The sequence below is a fragment of the Mesocricetus auratus genome, unplaced genomic scaffold, assembly GCF_017639785.1.
Source record: "Mesocricetus auratus isolate SY011 unplaced genomic scaffold, BCM_Maur_2.0 Super-Scaffold_100676, whole genome shotgun sequence".
Lineage (NCBI taxonomy): Eukaryota > Metazoa > Chordata > Mammalia > Rodentia > Cricetidae > Mesocricetus > Mesocricetus auratus.
The window spans coordinates 134,150,038-134,169,536 of record NW_024429266.1 but is presented as its reverse complement, the minus strand read 5'-3'; the positions used below and the strand labels follow the sequence as shown (position 1 = coordinate 134,169,536).

Below are 19,499 nucleotides of genomic sequence, written 5' to 3'. Positions count from 1 at the left end.
AAAGATGATCGTGCAGGACTCTGGCCTCTACCTGCACAAGCCCACACATGCATGTGCATCCATACATACAAACACACATGTACACCACACACAAGGAAAAAAAATTAAGTTGAAAAAGGGAGAACTAATGTAGTACTCCCTTCAGAAATGACTCTCTACCCTATTTCCCCAGGCCTGGGCTTAAGACTGTTACCAGCTAAGTTTCCCTGTCTCAGGTAAAATTAGTGTGTGAACTGGGCATGATGGCACATTCCTATGTTCCCTGCATGGGTCACTGAGGCACTGGAAACCCAAGGAAGATGTCTCGTTAGACAGATAAACCAACCGAGGTCAGAGTTCTTACTCTGTCAGTGTGTGGTAATGTGAAACTCTTTACCGTGTATGTGTGGTAATGACATGCATATACATACCTCCACATCCGCACTGTCAAGTGAGATGAACCCTTGTAAAAATTTAGTGACTATAGGTCAACTCCTGGGTCACTAGAATAGTGATTTCCCCACAGTAGGCAGCCCCACCCCCTGCCCCCACCCTGGGAACATTTGAGAAAGTCTGAAACGTTTCTTTTCTGTTCTTAATGTTTATGAGCATTGTGTGTGTGTGTGTGTGTGTGTGTGTGTATGTACATTCAATGCCTGCACAGGACAGAAGAGGGCATCAGATCCCCTAGATCTGAGTTACAGGCAGTTGTAAGCTGCCATGTGGGTGTCTGGATCCGAACTTGGGTCTTCTGCAAGAGCAGCACATGTTCTTAATGGCTGAGACATTTCTTCATGCCTGACTCTGAGACATTTCTAACTGCCAGGAGAGGTTGGGAGGCTGCCGAGGCCAGTGTGCTGCTGTGTGTGAGGGTAGCATCCTCCACAGCAGAGTCATACACCTCGATGTGTCAGTAATTAGTGCCAATGGGGAACAACATTGCTCTGCAGTCCTAAAGCCAGCTGTGCGTGACAACCCAAAAGATCGCTTGCAGTGTCATTTAAGACCCCAAACATTGTCCCGAATTGAAATTCAGATTGCTTTGGTCCACCCAGATATAATTTAAAGCTATCTCGGGACAACCAACAGGCCCGTGTGTTTTTATGGCTCCATGGGAAACGGTATCGTGGTAGACCTGATGGATGTTGAGGCTCCCCTGCTGCAATTCATGTTAGGGTGGTATAACTTTAACTTGAGACATTTCCCTTTAGCACCAGATGTTTGGTACTGAGGTTCAGTTTTGCAAACTGGAAGACATTTGGTACTCAGTACCGGCCTCCTCCAGCCACCACCGTAGGAGAACATTGGTGTCCATATTTCCATTCAACCTCTGGGGGGTGGGGGCGGCCGAGAGAAAAGGAATGGGAAAGTCCATCAGCGCAAAGGAAGCGTTGGAGGCTGGTACAGTGGAAGGGGTCCTGATAGGCAGAGGGCATCCCACTGGATGAAATGCTTGCCATGCGAGCACAAGGACCAGAGTTCAGATCCCTGGCACCCATGTAAATAACAGGCAGGCATATGATGACCCACCTTTGACCCCAGGACTCGGAAGGTGAGCTGGAGAGATCTTGTCTCAGTGAATAAAGTGTGATTGGGAAAGACTGAGATCTGAGGTCAGTCGCGCATGCACGCACGCGCGCGCGCGCACACACACACACACACACACACACAGAGAGAGAGAGAGAGAGAGAGAGAGAGAGGATGTTCATGATCATAGATAAAATCCTAGGCTCACGTTTTGACGCAGTTGGCCTATCCCTTTAGCCTGTGTTTATAGCTACTGACTCACCCAAAAGCCCAGGCTGGTGCCCCTTCCTGCTCCTAGAAGGAAGGGCTATGTGCTAGCCTGGGTGCTTTGAATGGGTGTGCTTAGATTCGTTTTTTTATTTTCCCAGGAGTTGGTTCTCACCTTCCACTTGCAAGGGCAGGATCTTCCTTGTTTCTGCTGCTGCACTGAGTACTGTAGGCTGGCTGACCCTAGAAGCTCCCAGGCAATTCTGTCTCTGCTTCCCAGATTACAGTAAGAGTGCTGGCGTTAGAGATGCATACTCCCAAATGCTGTGTGTGTGTGTGTGTGTGTGTGTGTGTGTGTGTGTGTGTGTGTGTGTGTGTGTGTGTGTGTGTATGCGTGCACATGAACTTCAGGGTTTCTCAATGCCTTTACCTGCTGAGCCATTTCCCTGCCCTACGTACTTATTTTTTGAGACAAGGTCTCATATAGCCCAGACTGACTCCAAACTTTTTTTTTTTTTTTTTTTGGTTTTTCGAGACAGGGTTTCTCTGTGGCTTTGGAGGCTGTCCTGGAACTCGCTTGGTAGTCCAGGCTGGTCTGGAACTCACAGAGATCCGCCTGCCTCTGCCTCCCGAGTGCTGGGATTAAAGGCATGCGCCACCAACGCCCCGGGCTCCAAACTTTCTATCTAGTAAGTGATGACCTTGAACATCTGGTCTTCCTGGCTCCAACTCCCCAGAGCTGGGATTACAGGCATGTATTACCACTGTCAGTTTATGTATTAAGAAGCAAACCCAGGGCCTCATATATGTTAGGAAAGCACTTTGTCAGCCTAAGCTACATCCACAAGCCTTGTAGATACGTTTCTGAAAACTCAGCCCTTGCCATGTTCACCCTACCTAATTCTTTTCCACTCGTAGCTAGTTGTACCTCCCTTGTCTGTGAAATCCTAGAGCACCGATGACTCAGAGGCTCCCTTCCGTCTCTGAAAGTCCTTCTGAGCCTCCCCTTCCTTGCAGGACTCTAGTTCTCAAACTAGTCTCAAGAATTCTGCACAGACGCTGCCTCGCTGGTCGGGTGCCCAGAAGCACCTTGTCAATGTTGACTCTAGGACAACATGCTTGCTTTCGCTCCTGGCAAAGACTAATGGTTTGCTTATGAACATAATAGCTGCCATTTATCAAACATCTCCCACGTGCAAGACAGTGTTCAGTCCCTGAGTGATCCAGTTCCTGCTAACCGTCTGTAAAGTTAGTCATAATAGCGTGCCCCACAGGTGACAAAACAAGACTCCAAACTGTTAAGTCGTTTGTCTTGGGTCACAACCTACATTGGTTGAGTGAGATCTATACCCGTGGGTGCTGTGCTCAGAGCCCAGGGTCCCCCACTTCCCATAGACTCCCTCCTGTCAGCTGTGCCATAGCAATGTTAGGAAAGGTTTTCCCTCTATAGAGCATGTGTGCATGGATCTGTATGCACACGGGTATGGAAAGATTCCTCCCCTCCTCCAATGATGCAGAAGGTGGGGTGCCAGGTGATCGTTCTTTCCAGGGTTGAGAGACATTAGTGGAAGGTCAGCATCCCTGAGTGTGAATAGATGCTGGACCTATAATCTGAGTACGCCAGTGTAAGAGGCAAGAAGATTGCTGCAAATCCAAGGCCAAGCCTGATCTAAATAGTGAGTTCCAGGCCAGCCAAGAATATGTAACAAGACTTCATTTCAAACAAACAAACAAAAATCATAATTACTTATGACCCTTGGCTGTGGGGCAGGTAATAGTTTTTTTAGACAGATCTTACATATGCTAAACTAGCTTCACACTTGTTACATAGCTGAGGGTAATCTTGAACTTCTGATCCTCCTACCTCTGTCTCCCAAGAGCTGATATTTCAGGTACGCCACCACCGTTGCCCATGTGTGTTGAGGGTTAGACCTAGGGCTTTGGATGCTGTGTGAGTACTCTCTACCACCTGGACCATATGCCCCGCCCAGTCCAGGGCTTTATCTTGTTTACCACTCTAAGGGCATGCTATCAGTGAGGCTGCAGGAGATGGAGATGGACCAGGCAGGCCCTCCCTTTGGGAATCTGCTCTATGATGATTCGCCATACTCCATACCGAGAGTAAAGAAAGCTTGGGCCTCTCAGATAGGTTCTTTGAAGGTGGTAGTCATTGTGTCCATCCCCTTCCCCACTTAAAAGTTTAGCTGAGTTGTTTGTTGTCTTGCCTGGTGATGGGATGGTGGTAGCCATGTGACTATAAATGTTTGCTGTGCCGTATCAGAATCATGAGGTAATGGGGGTGATGCCCTGTCCGGGGCCTGTGGGCATGTAGCTGTAGGCCTCCTCCCTGCCAGCCCCTTCTATACTTGAGAGACTTCATCTCAACCTGCTTCATGTTTTCTGTCCCCTATGCAGTACCTGCAGATGAAATGGCCCCTCCTCGATGTCCCCTCCAGTGCTACAGTCAAGGACACAAGATCACCGTCTCCAGCACACTTGGTGAGTCTGTTTTACCAGCCTGGGCCCCTGTCCCTGACTCCTTTCCACCTTGCAGAAGTCTGTCTCCCAGGTGTCTTACTTTTCTGGCTATGCTAAAATAGCTGACAAGGGCGACTTAATGGAGGAAGGGTTTGTTTGACTCACAGTTTGGTGGGAGTGGCTACCTGGTGGGGAAGCCATGGCTGCAGGAGTGTGAGGTGGCTGCTTACTCTGCATCCAATGTCAGGAAGCAGAGAGTGATGGATGCTGGTGCTCAGCTCATTTTCTCCTTTTTGTTCAGTCTGGGGATCCTGCCCGTTGGATGGTGCCTCCCACATTCCGGGTGAGTCTTCCCTCCTCGGTTAAATCTTTCTGGAAACACTCTCACAGACACACCTGGAGGGTGTTTCCATGGTGACTGTAAATCCAGGCAAATTGACAATGGAGATTAACCCTCACACTGTGTGGGCACAGTCAGGGGTTAACAAAGAGGTTACGTTTTAGACAGCCTCACCTTTTTGTCCCGCTCAGCACGTAGGCTTGCACCACCTGGAATGCTTGATTGAAGACACATGGCCCTGGCCATTAACCCTGCTTCTTCCTGGACACCTGCTTCAAATCCTTCTCCACTTCCTATGAACAAGGAGTCCTTTCTGTCCAGTTGGTGCTCATTCAGAACACCTCCTCTTCTCCCGGTAGCTGCAAGGCTGCAGTTAAAGAGGCTGTTCTCTACCAGCTGTTTCAGGGAAGCATCCATTAAAGTGTGGACAATGCCCCTTCAGCACAGCTGTGGTACCGTTGGCCTTTGGAGGAAAGGGGAGATGGTCTTGGGAGACAAGAGCAGTGGGGTCCCAGCAGAGCTCCTCACCTCCTCCTGATACAGGAATGAAGTCCAAAGCATATTAAAAATGATGCTGGAATAGAACCCTTGCATTCCATCTTCCAGGAAACAAGCAAGGCTGTGGATGCCTGCCAAGCTCTCTGGTGACTGTCCTAACCAGGGAGTCTCAGAGTCATAGAGGACCTTCACCTGGGTCAACTTTACAGACAGGAGGCTAGGGCTTCCTCACTGCCAGCCATGCTAGCTATGAAGCCTCAAGAATCCTTAGCGATTTTTGAAACTTTATTAGAGACAAATTTAAAGACCCATGAAAGCAGAGTGTGTTATATAAAGTGAACTCCTGAAAGCAGAGTGTGTTATATAGAATGAACTCCCATACGCCATCACTCACAATCCTCCTCTTGCCACTCTATTTTACAGCAAATCCCAGACATACTATTTTCTCACACAGGACATTGTACAATATACTGATGATCCTTGCTCATTGAAAGCGTAGAGGCTAGCTGTGAGGAAGAAGATAATATACACAGAATATAAATAGAGGTGTGGCGAACTTGTGCGGTTTCCAGCAATCACTGAACCAACTTAAGAGTGTCAGAGCCCTTGGTAGTTTACAACATGATGTCATGTGTGGCTCTCAGGTGACTGTCGCAGCCATCTGTCAGAAGGTGGCAGGAATAACCATGTAGGGCAGAGCCAGCCACCCAGGGTAGGCTGTTCTAAGACATGCAAGGACCCAGTGGCAGGCTCTGTATCTTCTCACCAAAGCACTGAACAGTTTGTGCCATGAATGGGCTGTGTGATTGTTCTGGTCCCCGAGGTCCTATTTGGGATGGTGAGCATGAGGAACAGGTGCCTTCTAGTGGCCTGAATCAATCAGACACAGTGAAGGACCTTCAGTGTCCCCTCCCCATCCTGTGGCACCCCGGAACCTCCAGCAGTGACCCCAAAATGTCGGGGCTTGCTGCCGTCTCTCCTGTCCAGAGACTATCTTTTCACAGGTTCCTTTTTAGGGACATGATTTCAAATCTAACACATATTTCTGGATGTCCCTGTGAGCATCACCCTACCTGCCTCCTGACATTCCCAGCCCAACTTCCCACACCCCCATGGTCGCATCTCCCCTGTCAACCTGTGGCAGCTTGGCTCAGCCGTCTCCTTGCTGTCCAGGCACCATCTAGGTGACAGTTGACAATGTTGACCACTCCCACCTCTTTGGCTCCAGGACACTGTCATAGTAATACTCCATATTAGCTCTTGGCCTTTTTCTTTCTAGTCCCTTTCCCTCAAATAAACCAGCTGCTCATAGCTTTCTCGGAGTGACAGAAAAGTGTATGAAATTTCCTGAACTCTCAGGAAGCTTCTTGCAGTTGCAGCTGCCAGTCATCTGTCCCCTGCAGATGAGTGCTCTGGGTGTCAGGTCACAGCACAGGAGGGAAGCACGCAGCCCGTATTTTGTCTGAGAGCAGAGAAGCATGGACTGTTGGTACACATTGCTTTATAGATAGCAAAGCGGACAATTTTCCCAGTAATGCCATACCATCATACTCAGTATTCTAATGTTGCAAAGCAGAAACAGACCTCAGTCACAAGGAAGCCAGAGAGAGGGCTCTGCAGACAGAGGTGCCCGCTGCCATAACCAATGGCCAGAGTTGGATTCCTAGGACCTACTTAGCAGTAGAGAACTGATCCCAGCAAGTTACCTTCCAACCTCCACAAGCAAACCAGAGAGAAGAAATGTCATTTTTAAAAAATCTGGATGGGCTGGGCATAAACAAGGCAGATCTCTGTAAATTTTAGGCCAGCCTGGTCTACATAGCAAGTACCAAGCCAGCCAGGGTTACAAAGGGGGCCCTGCAATAAAATGAATTAAATAAAAGTAAAATTCAAAACCTGAATGTCTTTTTACAAAAAAAAAAAGATTAATGCACACAAGGGGAAAGCACTTAATATGAACTGGAGTCCAGCAGCTCATCCAGACTCCTGAGAGGGGGGACCTGAGGGTGTCTCGGGAGGTGCTGGTGATGTGAAACACTGCAGATTTAGACCCTGGCTTTGCTTCCTTCTCGAAGCTTCAGGCCAATTACCTCATCTCTCTGTGCCTCAGTTTCCTCATCTATTAAATGGGGATTAGAGGAACGCTGATGTCATCCAGTGGTACCGAAATGAGGCAGTGTGTTGTAATGAGTTCAGCATTGTGCCCAACACAAAGTAACTCTTCACTGGCGGTTAGCTCTCCAAACCATCGCCACACTACACCATCGTTGCCGCCACCACTGCTGCCATCGCTATTGTTAGGAAATTAAGAGAGGGAATGAACAATTAACATCCCGTTTAATTAGCAGAACTAAGAGGTAATGAGGGCCTGAATTAGGTGCCAAAACAAATGGACAGATTGCGAAGGTAATAGAGATAATGAGCCCATAGAATTTAACATCTTAATCCCCCAAGGATATGATTTAATTGGGCTGGGGTGGGGCTGGTATCTTAGATTTTTAAGCTCCCCACGGCGACTCTAAGGGGCAGCCAGAGTTGAGAATCACTCCCATAATTGCAAATCAAAGACAGGAGGCAGGGGAAAGAGGCTCCCAACACCCCTAATGACTTACCATGACTCCTTGTCAAGCCAGAGGGTATGAGCAGAACCTCAAGTTTCTCAGGTCCCAGTCACAGAAGTTGGGGCATTGTTTTTTCTTTTCTCTTTTAATTAGAGAAATGAAAACACTCTAGATTATGAAAATTTAGCTTAGATCAGAAGTAAAATATTTAAAGACGCTTGCCCAGGGAGTAGGGCCAATGAAGAAAATAGGCTACATACTTGCAGAGATTTGGTGAGTCATGTGGAGTCTGTCAGGGAAGGGTGTCCAAACAAGTCATAACCCGGCTGTGATGAGCGGGGGCAGGGCTGAGCGGTACTAGTACTTCCATTTACACCTTTAAAGCAATCTGGGGGGAAAAAAAAACAGGAAAATCACCTCTGTTGCTGTCGCTGTTCCTGCTTTGCTTTGTTATAAAGATTTTGTTTTTATTTTATTGTGTGAGTGTTTGCCTGCCTGTCTGGGCTCCATGTGCAATACTTGGTGCCTGAGGAAGACATCAGAGCGGGTCACATCCACTAAAGCATTGCGTCTCAACCTGTGAGCTGCAACCCCTTTAGGATTGAATGGCCCTTTCACAGGGGTGGCCCAGAACCATTAGAAAACCCAAAACTTGTGGTGGCGGTGGCAAAAAGCCTTTAACCCCAGCACTTGAGAAGCAGAGGCAGGCGGATCTCAGTGAGTTTGAAGCCAGCCAGGACTGTTACAAGGAGGAGGAGGAGGAGGAGGAGGAGGAGGAGGAGGAGGAGGAGGAGGAGGAGGAGGAGGAGGAGGAGGAAGAGAAAACACAGATATTTACATTGCAATGAAATAATTTTATGGTTAGGGCTGCAGCATTAGAAGGTTGAGAACCACTGCCCTGGAAATAAGAGTTACAGATGGTTGTCAGCCACCATGTGGATTCTAGGAACTAAACCCAAGTCCCCTGCAAAAGCAGCCTGTGCTCTTAACCACTGAGCCATCTCTCCAGTCCCCTGTGTAACTATTTATGATATTTGATTACCATGATCTCACTGTGTGGGGACGATTGTGCTGACCCCCACACTGACTATCCCTTCCAGCCCAACTCTATCTTTCACCACTCTCTTCCTGGGGTGCTAAGCAAAGAAAGAAGAAAATCTGCTTTGTTCATAAGCATTTACCCTGCATCTTCCGTATGCACAAGGAGCATTTGTTACATGAGTGGCAAATGGTCTGTGAGAAGGCTAACAGTCCTTCTATACATCTTCTTACCTCAGGGTCATCTCCTTCTTAGGAACAATAAATGTAATGCATGAGTTAGGTGTGGGATTTATGCCTACTGTAATCCCAGTACCTGGGAAATTGAGGCAGGAGACTTAGAAGTTCATAGCAAGGCCTTGTCTCAAAAACACAAAAATGTAAGAATTTGTATACTGAGTCACTTGAGAAAGTGTCAAAGGCCATAGAGGAAGACAGCTGGCATACATACCGCTATATAGCATGTCCTGTGTGTGTGTGTGTGTGTGTGTGTGTGTGTGTGTGTGCGCATACACTTGTTTACAGAAATTCACCACCACGTTTGGTTTTCAGGATCTGAGGATTGAATTCAGGGCCCCTTCATGCTCAGCTAATAAAGGCACCTGCCACAAAGCCTGACAGCCAAAATCCACATGGTAGAGGGAGAGGGGAATTCCTGAAAGTTGGCTTCTGACTTCCCCACACATGCACACACTCACAAAAAGTAAATAAATAAAAATGTAGTAACATTTTAAAAGAGCAGTATTACTAATGGAGCGAGGGGGGAAAGGCTCATGAGTAAAAAGATTTTTAAAGCCTTTGGCCACTATTATGCTGATATTTCAATAGTGACTTCCCTATTTTATCATTATGCATTGAGTCATTCTCAGAAGCAAACTGGGGAGCTTCGAGTCAAATGACTGGTGGCTGAGTCAGTGCTGGGATGCTGTCCTTCTATGGACAGTCTCACAGCCGAGCCCACGCTGAGGAGCCTGCTGTTGCTTAGCAGGTGAATGCTGTCGAAATCACTGGATAGAATTTCCCTCTTAGCATCGTACACTGAGTGAAGCTTGAGCAAAAGAAATCTCAGAGCCCACCCCCACAGCGACACACTTACTCCAACAAGGTCACACCTCCTAATGGTGCCACTCAGTTTGGGCACTGAGTGCCCAATGACCGTGTCCTCCGTCCTGAGTACCAGCTTCAGCTTCCAGTCGGCACAGGGCCTCGCCCTTGCTCTGTTTTCCTTAGCTCTCGCATGCAAGCCAGCCATTTCATCGCTAGGCTTTTCTGTTTCTGTTTTGTTGGGTCACATAACTCAGGCTGGCCTCAGACTCGGTATTTCCCCCAGGAGTGCCTTGAACTGCTGACCCTCTTGCCTCTGCCTCCGAGTGCTAGGAATGCAAGCATGGGCCACCATGCCCAGTCAGCTTATTCAGCCGTCAAGATGGAACCTGGAGCTTCATGTGGGAGAGCCTAGCACTCCGCCCTGTATCACCAGCCGAACCATCTGAAGGGTGTCCTTCAGTGTGAGTTTGTCTGACATTCCCTCACAGCTGTGACTGGACTTTAGGCGAGCGTGCCACCGTGTTCATGCTGTCTCTTGGTCCTATCAGTAGACCCTCTGTGTCAGTACAGCCCCATATTAGAGATGTTGGCTTTGGGATTAGCTGGTGCCAGGTGTTTCCACTGTAATGTTCTGTGTCCCCTCCGGCGTTAATGAGTGTTTACGGGGAGAGGATTTGAAGTTGAAGGCAGGGACTGCACCATCCCTTCTATTCCAGCGGTTCTCAACCTTCCTAATGCTGTGACCCTTTAGTATAGTTCCTCATGTCGTGGTGACCCCCAACCATAAAATTATTTTCCTTGCACTTCATAGCTGTGATTTTTGCAACCAGGCAGTGGTAGTGCAGGCTTTTAATTCCGGCCCTTGGAAGGCAGAGACAGGTGGATCTCTGGGAGTTCCAGGCCAGCCTGGTCTACAGAGCAAGTTCCAGGACAGCCAGGGCAGTTACACATAGGAAACCCTGTCTAAAAGCAACAAAGCAAAACAAACCCCAAACATTAATTAGACATCTTAAAGAGTTAGGTACTACTAAAAATTAAGCAAAGTGCCCAGCCTATAACTGTAATTTTGCTATTGTTATGAGCTGTAATTCTTTCCAGTGGTCTTCAGCGACCCCTCCAAGGTCATGACCCACAGGTTGAGAACCAACCAATGTTCTATTTGTTTCTATAATTGTACTTTGGCTTCTTTGAAATCCTTACACCTCCCACTTGCTAACTTTCACATAGAGTCAACAATGTAGCAAATCAAACTCGCGATCGATAAACTGGTCAGTGGGGGTCAGTGAGATGACTCAGCAGGTAAGGAACTTGTCACCCACTTGTTGAACTGAGTTCAATTCCCAGTGATTACATGGTGGCTCACAACCATCTGTAATGAGATTTGGTGCCCTCTTCTGGCCTGCAGGGATACATGTTGGCAGAACACTTTGTATTATAATAAGTAAATCTTAGGCAAAAACAAAACAAAACTCAGTTCTGTGAAAATACGGTATTTTCTACCAACAGACTGGATTTCAAGGATGTTTAAATGTTTTCCATTGTTAGGCTGGGTCACAGAGGCCTGTCCTCGGGGAGGAGTAATATGAGTTTGAAAAGGCTGAATTACAAGGCAAGACCTGTCTCAGCAGTTCCCCCCAAGTGTACACAGGAGGGAATGGCTGAACCAACTGAACACAGATAAAGTAGCCATTGGTTCTCTCTGTCTCCCCTGCTACCAAGAGCGGGGAGCAAGAGCCCTGCTTGGGAACGGTTCGTCCAAAGGACTGTATTAGTGATCCAACTCCCAACTCGCAAAGCCTTCAAGGTAGACCATTGCGCAAAAGGACCCGAAGGCGCATTCCAGTTCCCAGAGCATCTTATCTCTCGCTGCTCTGCCTTATCTTTGCGTCTTTCCTGACCTGCAGCATGGTCCTTGTCAGGTCCTAGGGACTGGAAAGTTCCCTTTTGGATTTTGGTGTTATGCTGTTTAGAGACACGGTCTCACTATAGAACCCAGATTGGCCCCGACTTCATTTCTTTTTAACTTTCTAAAAGTGGGAAGAGGGAGGGAATGAGTTATGGCACATGTGGAGGTCAGAGGGCAGCTTGTGGGAGTATTTTCTCTCCTTCCACCATGCGGTCCTAGCAATCAATGCAGGCCACCGGGCCTGGAGGCCTTTGCCTGCTGAGCTATCTGCTTGCCCTACCCTCAACTTCTTCAAGCGTCTGGAAGCCAGGGTTACAGGTGTGACTGGTCAAGCCTCGCCTATTTGGAGTGATTTGGAGACACTAGAGCTGGAACCCAGGGCTTTCCCAGTGGTCCGCTTTCTCCTCTTGCACAGTCCTCTGGCCTGTTAGCTCCCCAACACAGAGTGTACGGCCCGCTTCAACTGTCCTAGGTTCCTTCCTGTGCCAGAAGACGCCCCACCACCTTTTGCTTTGTGTCTAACTGGCTCCTGCCTTCCGTCATTTAAGTCATTTTTTTAGTGACCTTTTCTGTGGCCTCTCTGACTAGCCTAACACACACCTGCACTTCTTATCTGCCTTTCCAGTTTACTTCTTCTCGTGGGTGTTTATCTTACTATGTACTGTATTGATATACCATGAGGACAAGTACTTTTGTCTAAATAGATCAGGTTCCCTTTTTTGGCAAGATTTATCTGTGTGTGTGTGTGTGTGTGTGTGTGTGTGTGTGTGTGTTTCTGCGTGACTTTATGTCCACTGCATATGTACAGGTGCCCTTGGAGGCCAGAAGGCATTACACACAAATGTGGGATACCATGTGGGTGCTGGGAACTGAACTCAGGACTTCAGCAAGGAGCAGTAAGTGCTGGTAACCACTAAGTCATTTTTCTGGCCCCAGATAAAGTTCTCTTACTGCCTCCATAAAACCTGAAACATGTCACAGAGTGAATATGAAAGTTCTTCCTGTTTATTTTTGCTATGCTTAAGTTTTTGTTTTGTTTTGTTTTTGCTTTTCTAGACATGGTTTCTCTGTTTAGCTTTGGAGCCTATTCAGGCACTCGCTCTGTAGACCAGGCTGGCCTCGAGTGCTGAGGCCAGTTGTTCTCTTTGCTGACAATTCTCCCTCTGTGGCTGTCCAATCAGTGCTTATCTCCACAGTCATGGAACCCATAAATAAAAGTGTCACAGTACAGAGAGATTCTGTGTGGGATTCATGTGTTTGCTCTCCTTGACAGGCTGTGGTAAGGGAATTGCTAAAGAAAGTACAGTGTGGCCGGGCGGTGGTGGCGCACGCCTTTAATCCCAGCACTCGGGAGGCAGAGGCAGGCGGATCTCTGCGAGTTCGAGGCCGGGCTGGACCGATAGCCTCCAAAACAATACAGAGAAACCCTGTCTCGTAAAAACCAAAAAACAAAACAAAAACAAGAAAGTACAGTGTGGTTTGAGAGTATTTCTACTGGCCTGGGGATGTGCCTCAGTTGGTAGTATTTGCCTAACACACACGAAGCCCTGGGTCCCACCCTAGCACTACATAAACCCAGACATAATGATGACACCTGTAACTGAAGAACTCAGGAGGTGGAGCCAGGAGGATCAGAGGATCAGGGCCATCCTTGACTACATAGTGAATTTGAAGCCATCCTGGGCTACGTGAGATCCTGTCTCAAACAAGGAAGTGAAGGAAGGAAGAAGGAAAAAAATTATTAAAGAGTTTGGGAGGTGTTTGTCTATCAAGGAAGATGTCCAATTTTGCATTTTTAAATTTGTTTTGGGTTTGTTTGGTTCTTAGAGTGGGGTTGTTGTTGTTGTTGTTTTGAGACAGGGTCTCTCTCCATAGCCCTGGCTATGGAGACCTCATTGCATAGACCAGGCTAGCCTCAGACTCTCAGAGATCCACCTACTTCTGCCTCCGGAGTGCTGAGATCAAGGCATTTGCCATCAGTCCTGGCCTAGTTTGTTTTGTTTTGTTACAGTCATTTATTTATGGGGGGACAAGGGGCAGCACATGCCTTGTGATGTGTTTGTGTGGCTCAGGGGACAATGTCAGGCATCATTTTGTTCTCCACCTTGTGAGTGACTATGGCTGAACCCATGTTGTCAAGCTTGCTGACGCAAACCAGCTGAGCCATCTCACCAGTCTCTCTGGTCCAAATTTTAGGTTCTTCTTTGCCTTGGTCCTTGTTGTATATAAATCTTTCACCCTTATTTTCTGCACCCACTGGCTTCTTCTGGAATATTTTGCTAACTTTAAGATAGACTTGGGAGCAATTTAGAAACAGGTGGCCAGAAATTGGTAAGGAATCCAGAAACAGGCAGACACTCATACACATAAAATAAAGTTTAAAAACCTAGAAGCAAAATTCATTTATTAAGGAGAAATAAAGCACTCGTCTTTGATCCCAGCACTTGGGAAGCAAGGGTAGGTGGGTCTCTGAGTTTGAGACCAGCCTGGTCTACAGAGTGAGCTTCAGGACAGCCAGGGGTACACAGACAAACCTTGTATCGGGGAGAGAGGGAGGAGGGGCGAGGAGGAGATGTGCACATCTGCAGAGTTACAAAGAAGACATCTCACATTTGCTTTAGAGCCTTGTAGGTATCTGATGGGATGCATGCAGAGAAGGTTGCATAAACCTTCTCTGTCATAAAACTTTAAGCAGTGAATTAACAAAAACAAAAGTGTGTGGATACACTTGCAAATCAAAAATGTTTAGAATAATTTTAAATTAGGGCCTGGCCGGTGGTGGTGCACACCATTAGTCCCAGCGCTTGGGAGGCAGAGGCAGGCAGATCTCTGTGAGGACAGTCAGGGCTACACAGAGAAACCATGTCTCAAACAAAACAACAAACAAGGAATGAATTCTTATCATGGAATGTGAAGTTTGGCAGACAAGTGTGTGGCAACACGCTTACCTGCTGGTTCTTCGTCTTGTAACACATCTCAGTGTAGCTGAGCCCAGCTAAGTAGCCATGCAGGTCTTGGGAACACACTTAGGAAATACACAAAGAGCTTGGGGCTGTTCCTGCAACAAACCCGGGGTTAAAAGTCAAGGGACACAGCAACGCTGATACTTTCTGTTGCCTGGGCTGGACGACAGAAGAGATGGAGTGACCTTGTCTTAGCTGATCATCTGGGACAGATAGAAGAGTGGGGGGCTGGAGGAGTGCTGCGGCAGAGTCCCTCAGTCCTGGGAGCTCTTCTTCCTGCCCTACATGTTCCGATCACGACGGATGGTACCTGGAGGGACAAGGTCTGCTGGAGCCTCTCCCAGCCACGTCCTGTCCCGCTCCCTCTCATGGACTTTGTGATGTTTCAAAGAAGCTGATGTCACTGCAGACATTCTTGGTTTTCTTTCTTCCCAGAGCCCTGCTTTTCTGCGTCGTCTCTCACAAACAGCCCTCCCCCGACCACACACACACACACACACACACACACACACACACACACACACACACGAAGGTCTCTGTCGACAAACAGATCATGATGGTTGGTAGTCACATTTTGAATGCAGTTAGTTGCCTACTGAAGTTTTGGGTGACTTTCTGGGCAGCCTTTGTCAAGTTCATGACTCCTTCATGAGTGATGGCGAAAGGGAAGGAAGGGTCTATTCTCCTGAGCCATAAACATCCAAGTATCTTATTTCTGATTGGGTTAAGGGGTGGGGGAGGGACACAGTGTGGCGGGGGCTCTGATGGAGGGTTTTCCATGGGGGAGCCATTAGGGATTCCCTTTACTCGGAGGTGTGTGTGTTGGGGGGGAGCTTCCCTAAGAGCTGGGAGTTTGAGGAGATTTAAACTTGGGAAAGACTGATGCGGGTTGTGTAGGTCACAAGCCGGCCTCCCTTACAGTTAAACCCATGCCCTAGAAAGGCAAAGAAGGGGGCTAGGGAGTTGGCTCAGCAGATAAAGTGTCTGCTCTGGAAGTGTGGGGACCAGAGAGAGTTGGGATCCTCCGAACTCAAAGTCAGAAGGAGAATGATCAAAAAGGACACCTGGATGTCAACCTGGGCCCCCATATGTGTACACATACACACAAAACTTTAAAATGGCTGGGAAAACGGGTTGACAAGACACCTGGCTGAGAAGGTGCTTGGACTGTGTAGCTCGCAGGAAGGATTTGGCTGTTTTGGATGGGTGCATTCCTTGCTGAGCAAGCACCTGTGTCCCCCATGTCTTGTGCCGAGGTTGTCTGTGGGGCTTGTGCATTCCTGATCCATGACCTCAGCCTATGCTGTAATCATCAAGCTCCCGAGGGCAGCTGGAGAGAGAAGAGCAGAGTGGAACTGTAGCCTCCTAGAGGAGGCCCTCAACACTGTCTGACCCCTCGAGGTTCATTTTCTGGACAACAGTGCCTCCTAGTGGCAGACAATAACAACCCACAAGACGTTTAGGTTGGTTTATACCTAGATTTGCAAATTGAACTCAGTTTTCTTTGCTTTGTGTTCTTTGACTCGACAGCACATGGGCAACTGAGACTTTTTACTAGAGGGAAGAAGGGAGGGAGAGGGAGAGAGTGCCTGAGCGCAAAGAATGACCTTTGGCTATTGCTCTTTCTACTTCCGCTTCCCGAGTGCAAGCGCCTGGGTTACAGGTGTGTGTCAGCCCCCACCCCATTCATGCGGTGCTGGGGATCAAACCCAGGCCTTCAGTCATGCTAGACAACTGAGCTACATGCCCCGGCCCAAGACTTCTTACTATAAAATGACAAAAAGATACAAGTAAATATAAATTTAAAACTGAGGCATGAAGGCTGGAACAGATGGCTATGAGTTTGAGACTAGCCTGGGCCACATAATGAAATGGTGTCAAAAGTAAATAAATGATATAAGGGAAGTTGATGGCAGGGGCTGGCTTAAATGGTATGATTGTGTAGCAGTCACTTTTTTAAATCGTAGTTTATGTGTTTCCCAACTGTTTTGTGTAATTCTTTTTTTTTTTCATTGTATTCTTGGTACGTATGTGTGTGGGCATACTTGTTCCACAGTGTTCTCATGGAGATCGGAGGGCCTACCATATAGGTTCTAGGTATCGAATGCAAGTTGTCAGGCATGGCAGAAAACACTTTGACTTTGCGGGGCGGTGGTGGCACACTCAGGAGGCAGAGACAGATCTTTGTGAATTCAAGACTAGCGAGTTCCAAGATAGCCTCAAAAGCTACAGAGAAGCCCTGTCTTGAAGGAAGGAAGGGAGGGAGGGAAACACCCTGACCCATTGAACCTTCTGACCATTATCCATAATTCTTCTCTCACTTTTCTTTGGTTGCCAAAAATCATCCTTTGACAAGCCATCCCCAAGAAACCCAAGTACATCATTTGGATATTCTTAGCAACCTGGTGTCAGAATTATTGTTTGTGCTTTTAGTTGGGCTGTATGTTCCTACATATAGAACCGCTGGTGATGGCTAGTAAATAAAGTGAAAACATTAGGAGGGTATCAACATTGCTCATGCTACCACAGCCAACAAGCACAGAGGGCTGGGAAGCTGCTCAGTGTGTAGCCTGTTCCCTCCACCCCTAGCCCTGCTCACAGAAAGACCTGTGAGCCTAGGAAGCTCCAGGAACTGAGCAGATTGGAGCCTGTGGTGTGAACCAGTGAAAATAAGGGCTGCAGGAAGGAGCATCGAGTTCAGAGTGCCCCTTATCTATGAGTCTGAACGTGGTGACGAACCCGAGCGCTCCTGTTGCAGTGGAAGTGGTCGAGAAAGTGAGCCACGCCCTCTCCCACCCACAAGGATCACATGGCCCATTAGAACTATGCAGCCCGCAGGCGCCTCACGGCACCTGTGAAGGATGCTGTTCGGGGTTGGAGAGGGATTTGCTGTCATCCTCTTGTCTCGTTTCCTTCTCTCTAGGCCTGTTATGAGGGCTGGAGAGGGTGTGGCAGAGAAAAGAGGCTGCGCGCATCCCACCAGTGAATGAGCGCAGGTTGTGCGCACCGCCCCCTCGCCTGTACCTAGTCCATCTTCTCTCTCTTGCAGTCCAACAAAGTTCCTGTTGTTCAGCACCCGCATCACATGCACCCGTTGACACCCCTCATCACCTACAGCAACGACCACTTCTCCCCTGCTTCCCCTCCCACACATCTCTCCCCGGAGATCGATCCAAAGACAGGTGAGTGGTCCTTGATACCTACCGACTGTGCTCCCGTGGGACGGGGTACAGAAGAGGCCTTGTATGGATAAGACCTGTGTTCAGATCCTGTTGCAGATCCCAAAGGGTTGACCACCTTGCCAGTTCGCTTGAGGAGTGTTTTGTTGTTTGGTCTGGCATGGGTTTGTTGTTTGTTTGTTTGTTTGTAACCTGTGCCTCCCAAACTCTACACTGAAAGGCCAGTGTGAGGAGTAAAAGGAATGAAACGAGTTAAGTATAGAGCCTGGTACCATTGTAAATTCAGAATGCTATCCAGTCCATCTGAGGCTGTGCCTCCATAAACCAGAATGTTTACACCGTACATTTCAAAAAAGGGCCTTCTGGACAGACTTTAAAATAGCTATAACACAGGGGGCGGGACTGCCTTTATGTGTTGTTGGTGAAAATTAACTGCCCACCATACCTATCTATCCCTGGAAGCCAAGGTCTTTATATCATTCCTACTGAGTCACTGTGGTTCTAGGAGTGAATCTTCAGAACCCTTGTTTGGAGAAATAACAGTTGTTGTGGTGGGAGGGATAAAGGCAGGTGAAAATCCAGAGTTTAGCGGCAGGGTTTATTGGCGGAGTAAGTTTATTGTGCTGGGAATGAAGCAGGTTTTCTCGAACATTACTTAAAGGATGACTTGGTATTTTTTTGCTCTCTGTTGGGTGTGTCCTGGACCTTGTATGGATGCCTGTCCAGAAAACAAAATAAAGTTACAACCACGGAGATAACCTCTGGGTGGTTAGAGAAGGTATACAGGTCCTCCCTCCCTTTGGATGCCCTTGGGTGGCAGGCCAGAGTTGCTTGAAGATGGAAAGGGCAGAAATGATGAGAGACAGGGCCTTTCCAGGGTATGGACAACAGGGAAAGGAGGCTCCTATTAGACGTTATGTGAGTTATGAAGGTAGGGTGAGGGAAGTATTTGACACATCTCTCTTTGGAAGCAGGAATCCCCCGGCCCCCTCATCCATCCGAGCTGTCACCGTATTACCCACTGTCTCCAGGAGCTGTCGGACAAATCCCCCATCCCCTCGGCTGGCTTGTCCCACAGTAAGAAAACCCCCAGCTTTTCTTACCCTCATTCCTTCCTCTGCTGACCTCTGCTTTCTGGACCCCAGGACTTAGACATCCTCACCCCCACCTTGAACAGTTTCCTCCCAGCTCCTCTGACTTCCTGCCCCTATTTCTCATCATTTCTCGACAGCCCCCTCAGTCCCCTAAACATCCCTAATGTCTGGCTAGACCATGATTCTCCTTCCTCACCCTCACAGGCAAGGACAGCCCATGTACTCGCTCCCTCCTGGTGGTTTCCGGCATCCTTACCCTGCCCTTGCCATGAACGCCTCAATGTCCAGGTTAGTCCTAGGGCTGGGTCTGTCGACATGAAGCGTTGGGATATTTGCCTGTTAGTGATTGTGCCACTTCAGGCCATGAACCAGCCTGTCCCCTGTAGGTTAGTGAGCAGATGTGGGGTTCCCAAATCCTCACTTCTCTTTGATGAGGAGCTACTCTTGCCCAATACTCCTTACACCACAACCCCGTGGAATAGGGACCCCGGAACTCACACACACACACACACACACACACACACACACACACACACACACACACACACACACGCAGCTAAAACCTCAGAGCCCTAGCCTGTTAGCCACCTTCCACATCCCCACATACCACATACGAGGCTCTGTGGAACAGAGTCATTTTGAACATGTCACACTGAAGTCAGAGACTAGATGAAAATGTGTA

The 19,499-nt window shown here is 48.1% G+C and overlaps 1 protein-coding gene across 2 annotated transcripts in view; it reads left to right on the top strand.

The window, feature by feature from the left end:
- The window catches only part of Tcf7l1 (transcription factor 7 like 1), a 156,888-nt gene that overhangs the window by 131,040 nt on the left and 6,349 nt on the right, over positions 1-19,499 (top strand). The window contains exons 4-8 of one of the 2 annotated variants that reach the window (XM_040738211.1): positions 4,129-4,212; positions 4,493-4,534; positions 17,594-17,726; positions 18,698-18,800; positions 19,022-19,105. In XM_040738211.1, coding sequence (XP_040594145.1) covers positions 4,129-4,212; positions 4,493-4,534; positions 17,594-17,726; positions 18,698-18,800; positions 19,022-19,105 — 446 coding nt within the window. The remainder of the gene's footprint in view (positions 1-4,128; positions 4,213-4,492; positions 4,535-17,593; positions 17,727-18,697; positions 18,801-19,021; positions 19,106-19,499) is intronic. The other variant, XM_040738212.1, reaches the window with a different exon arrangement.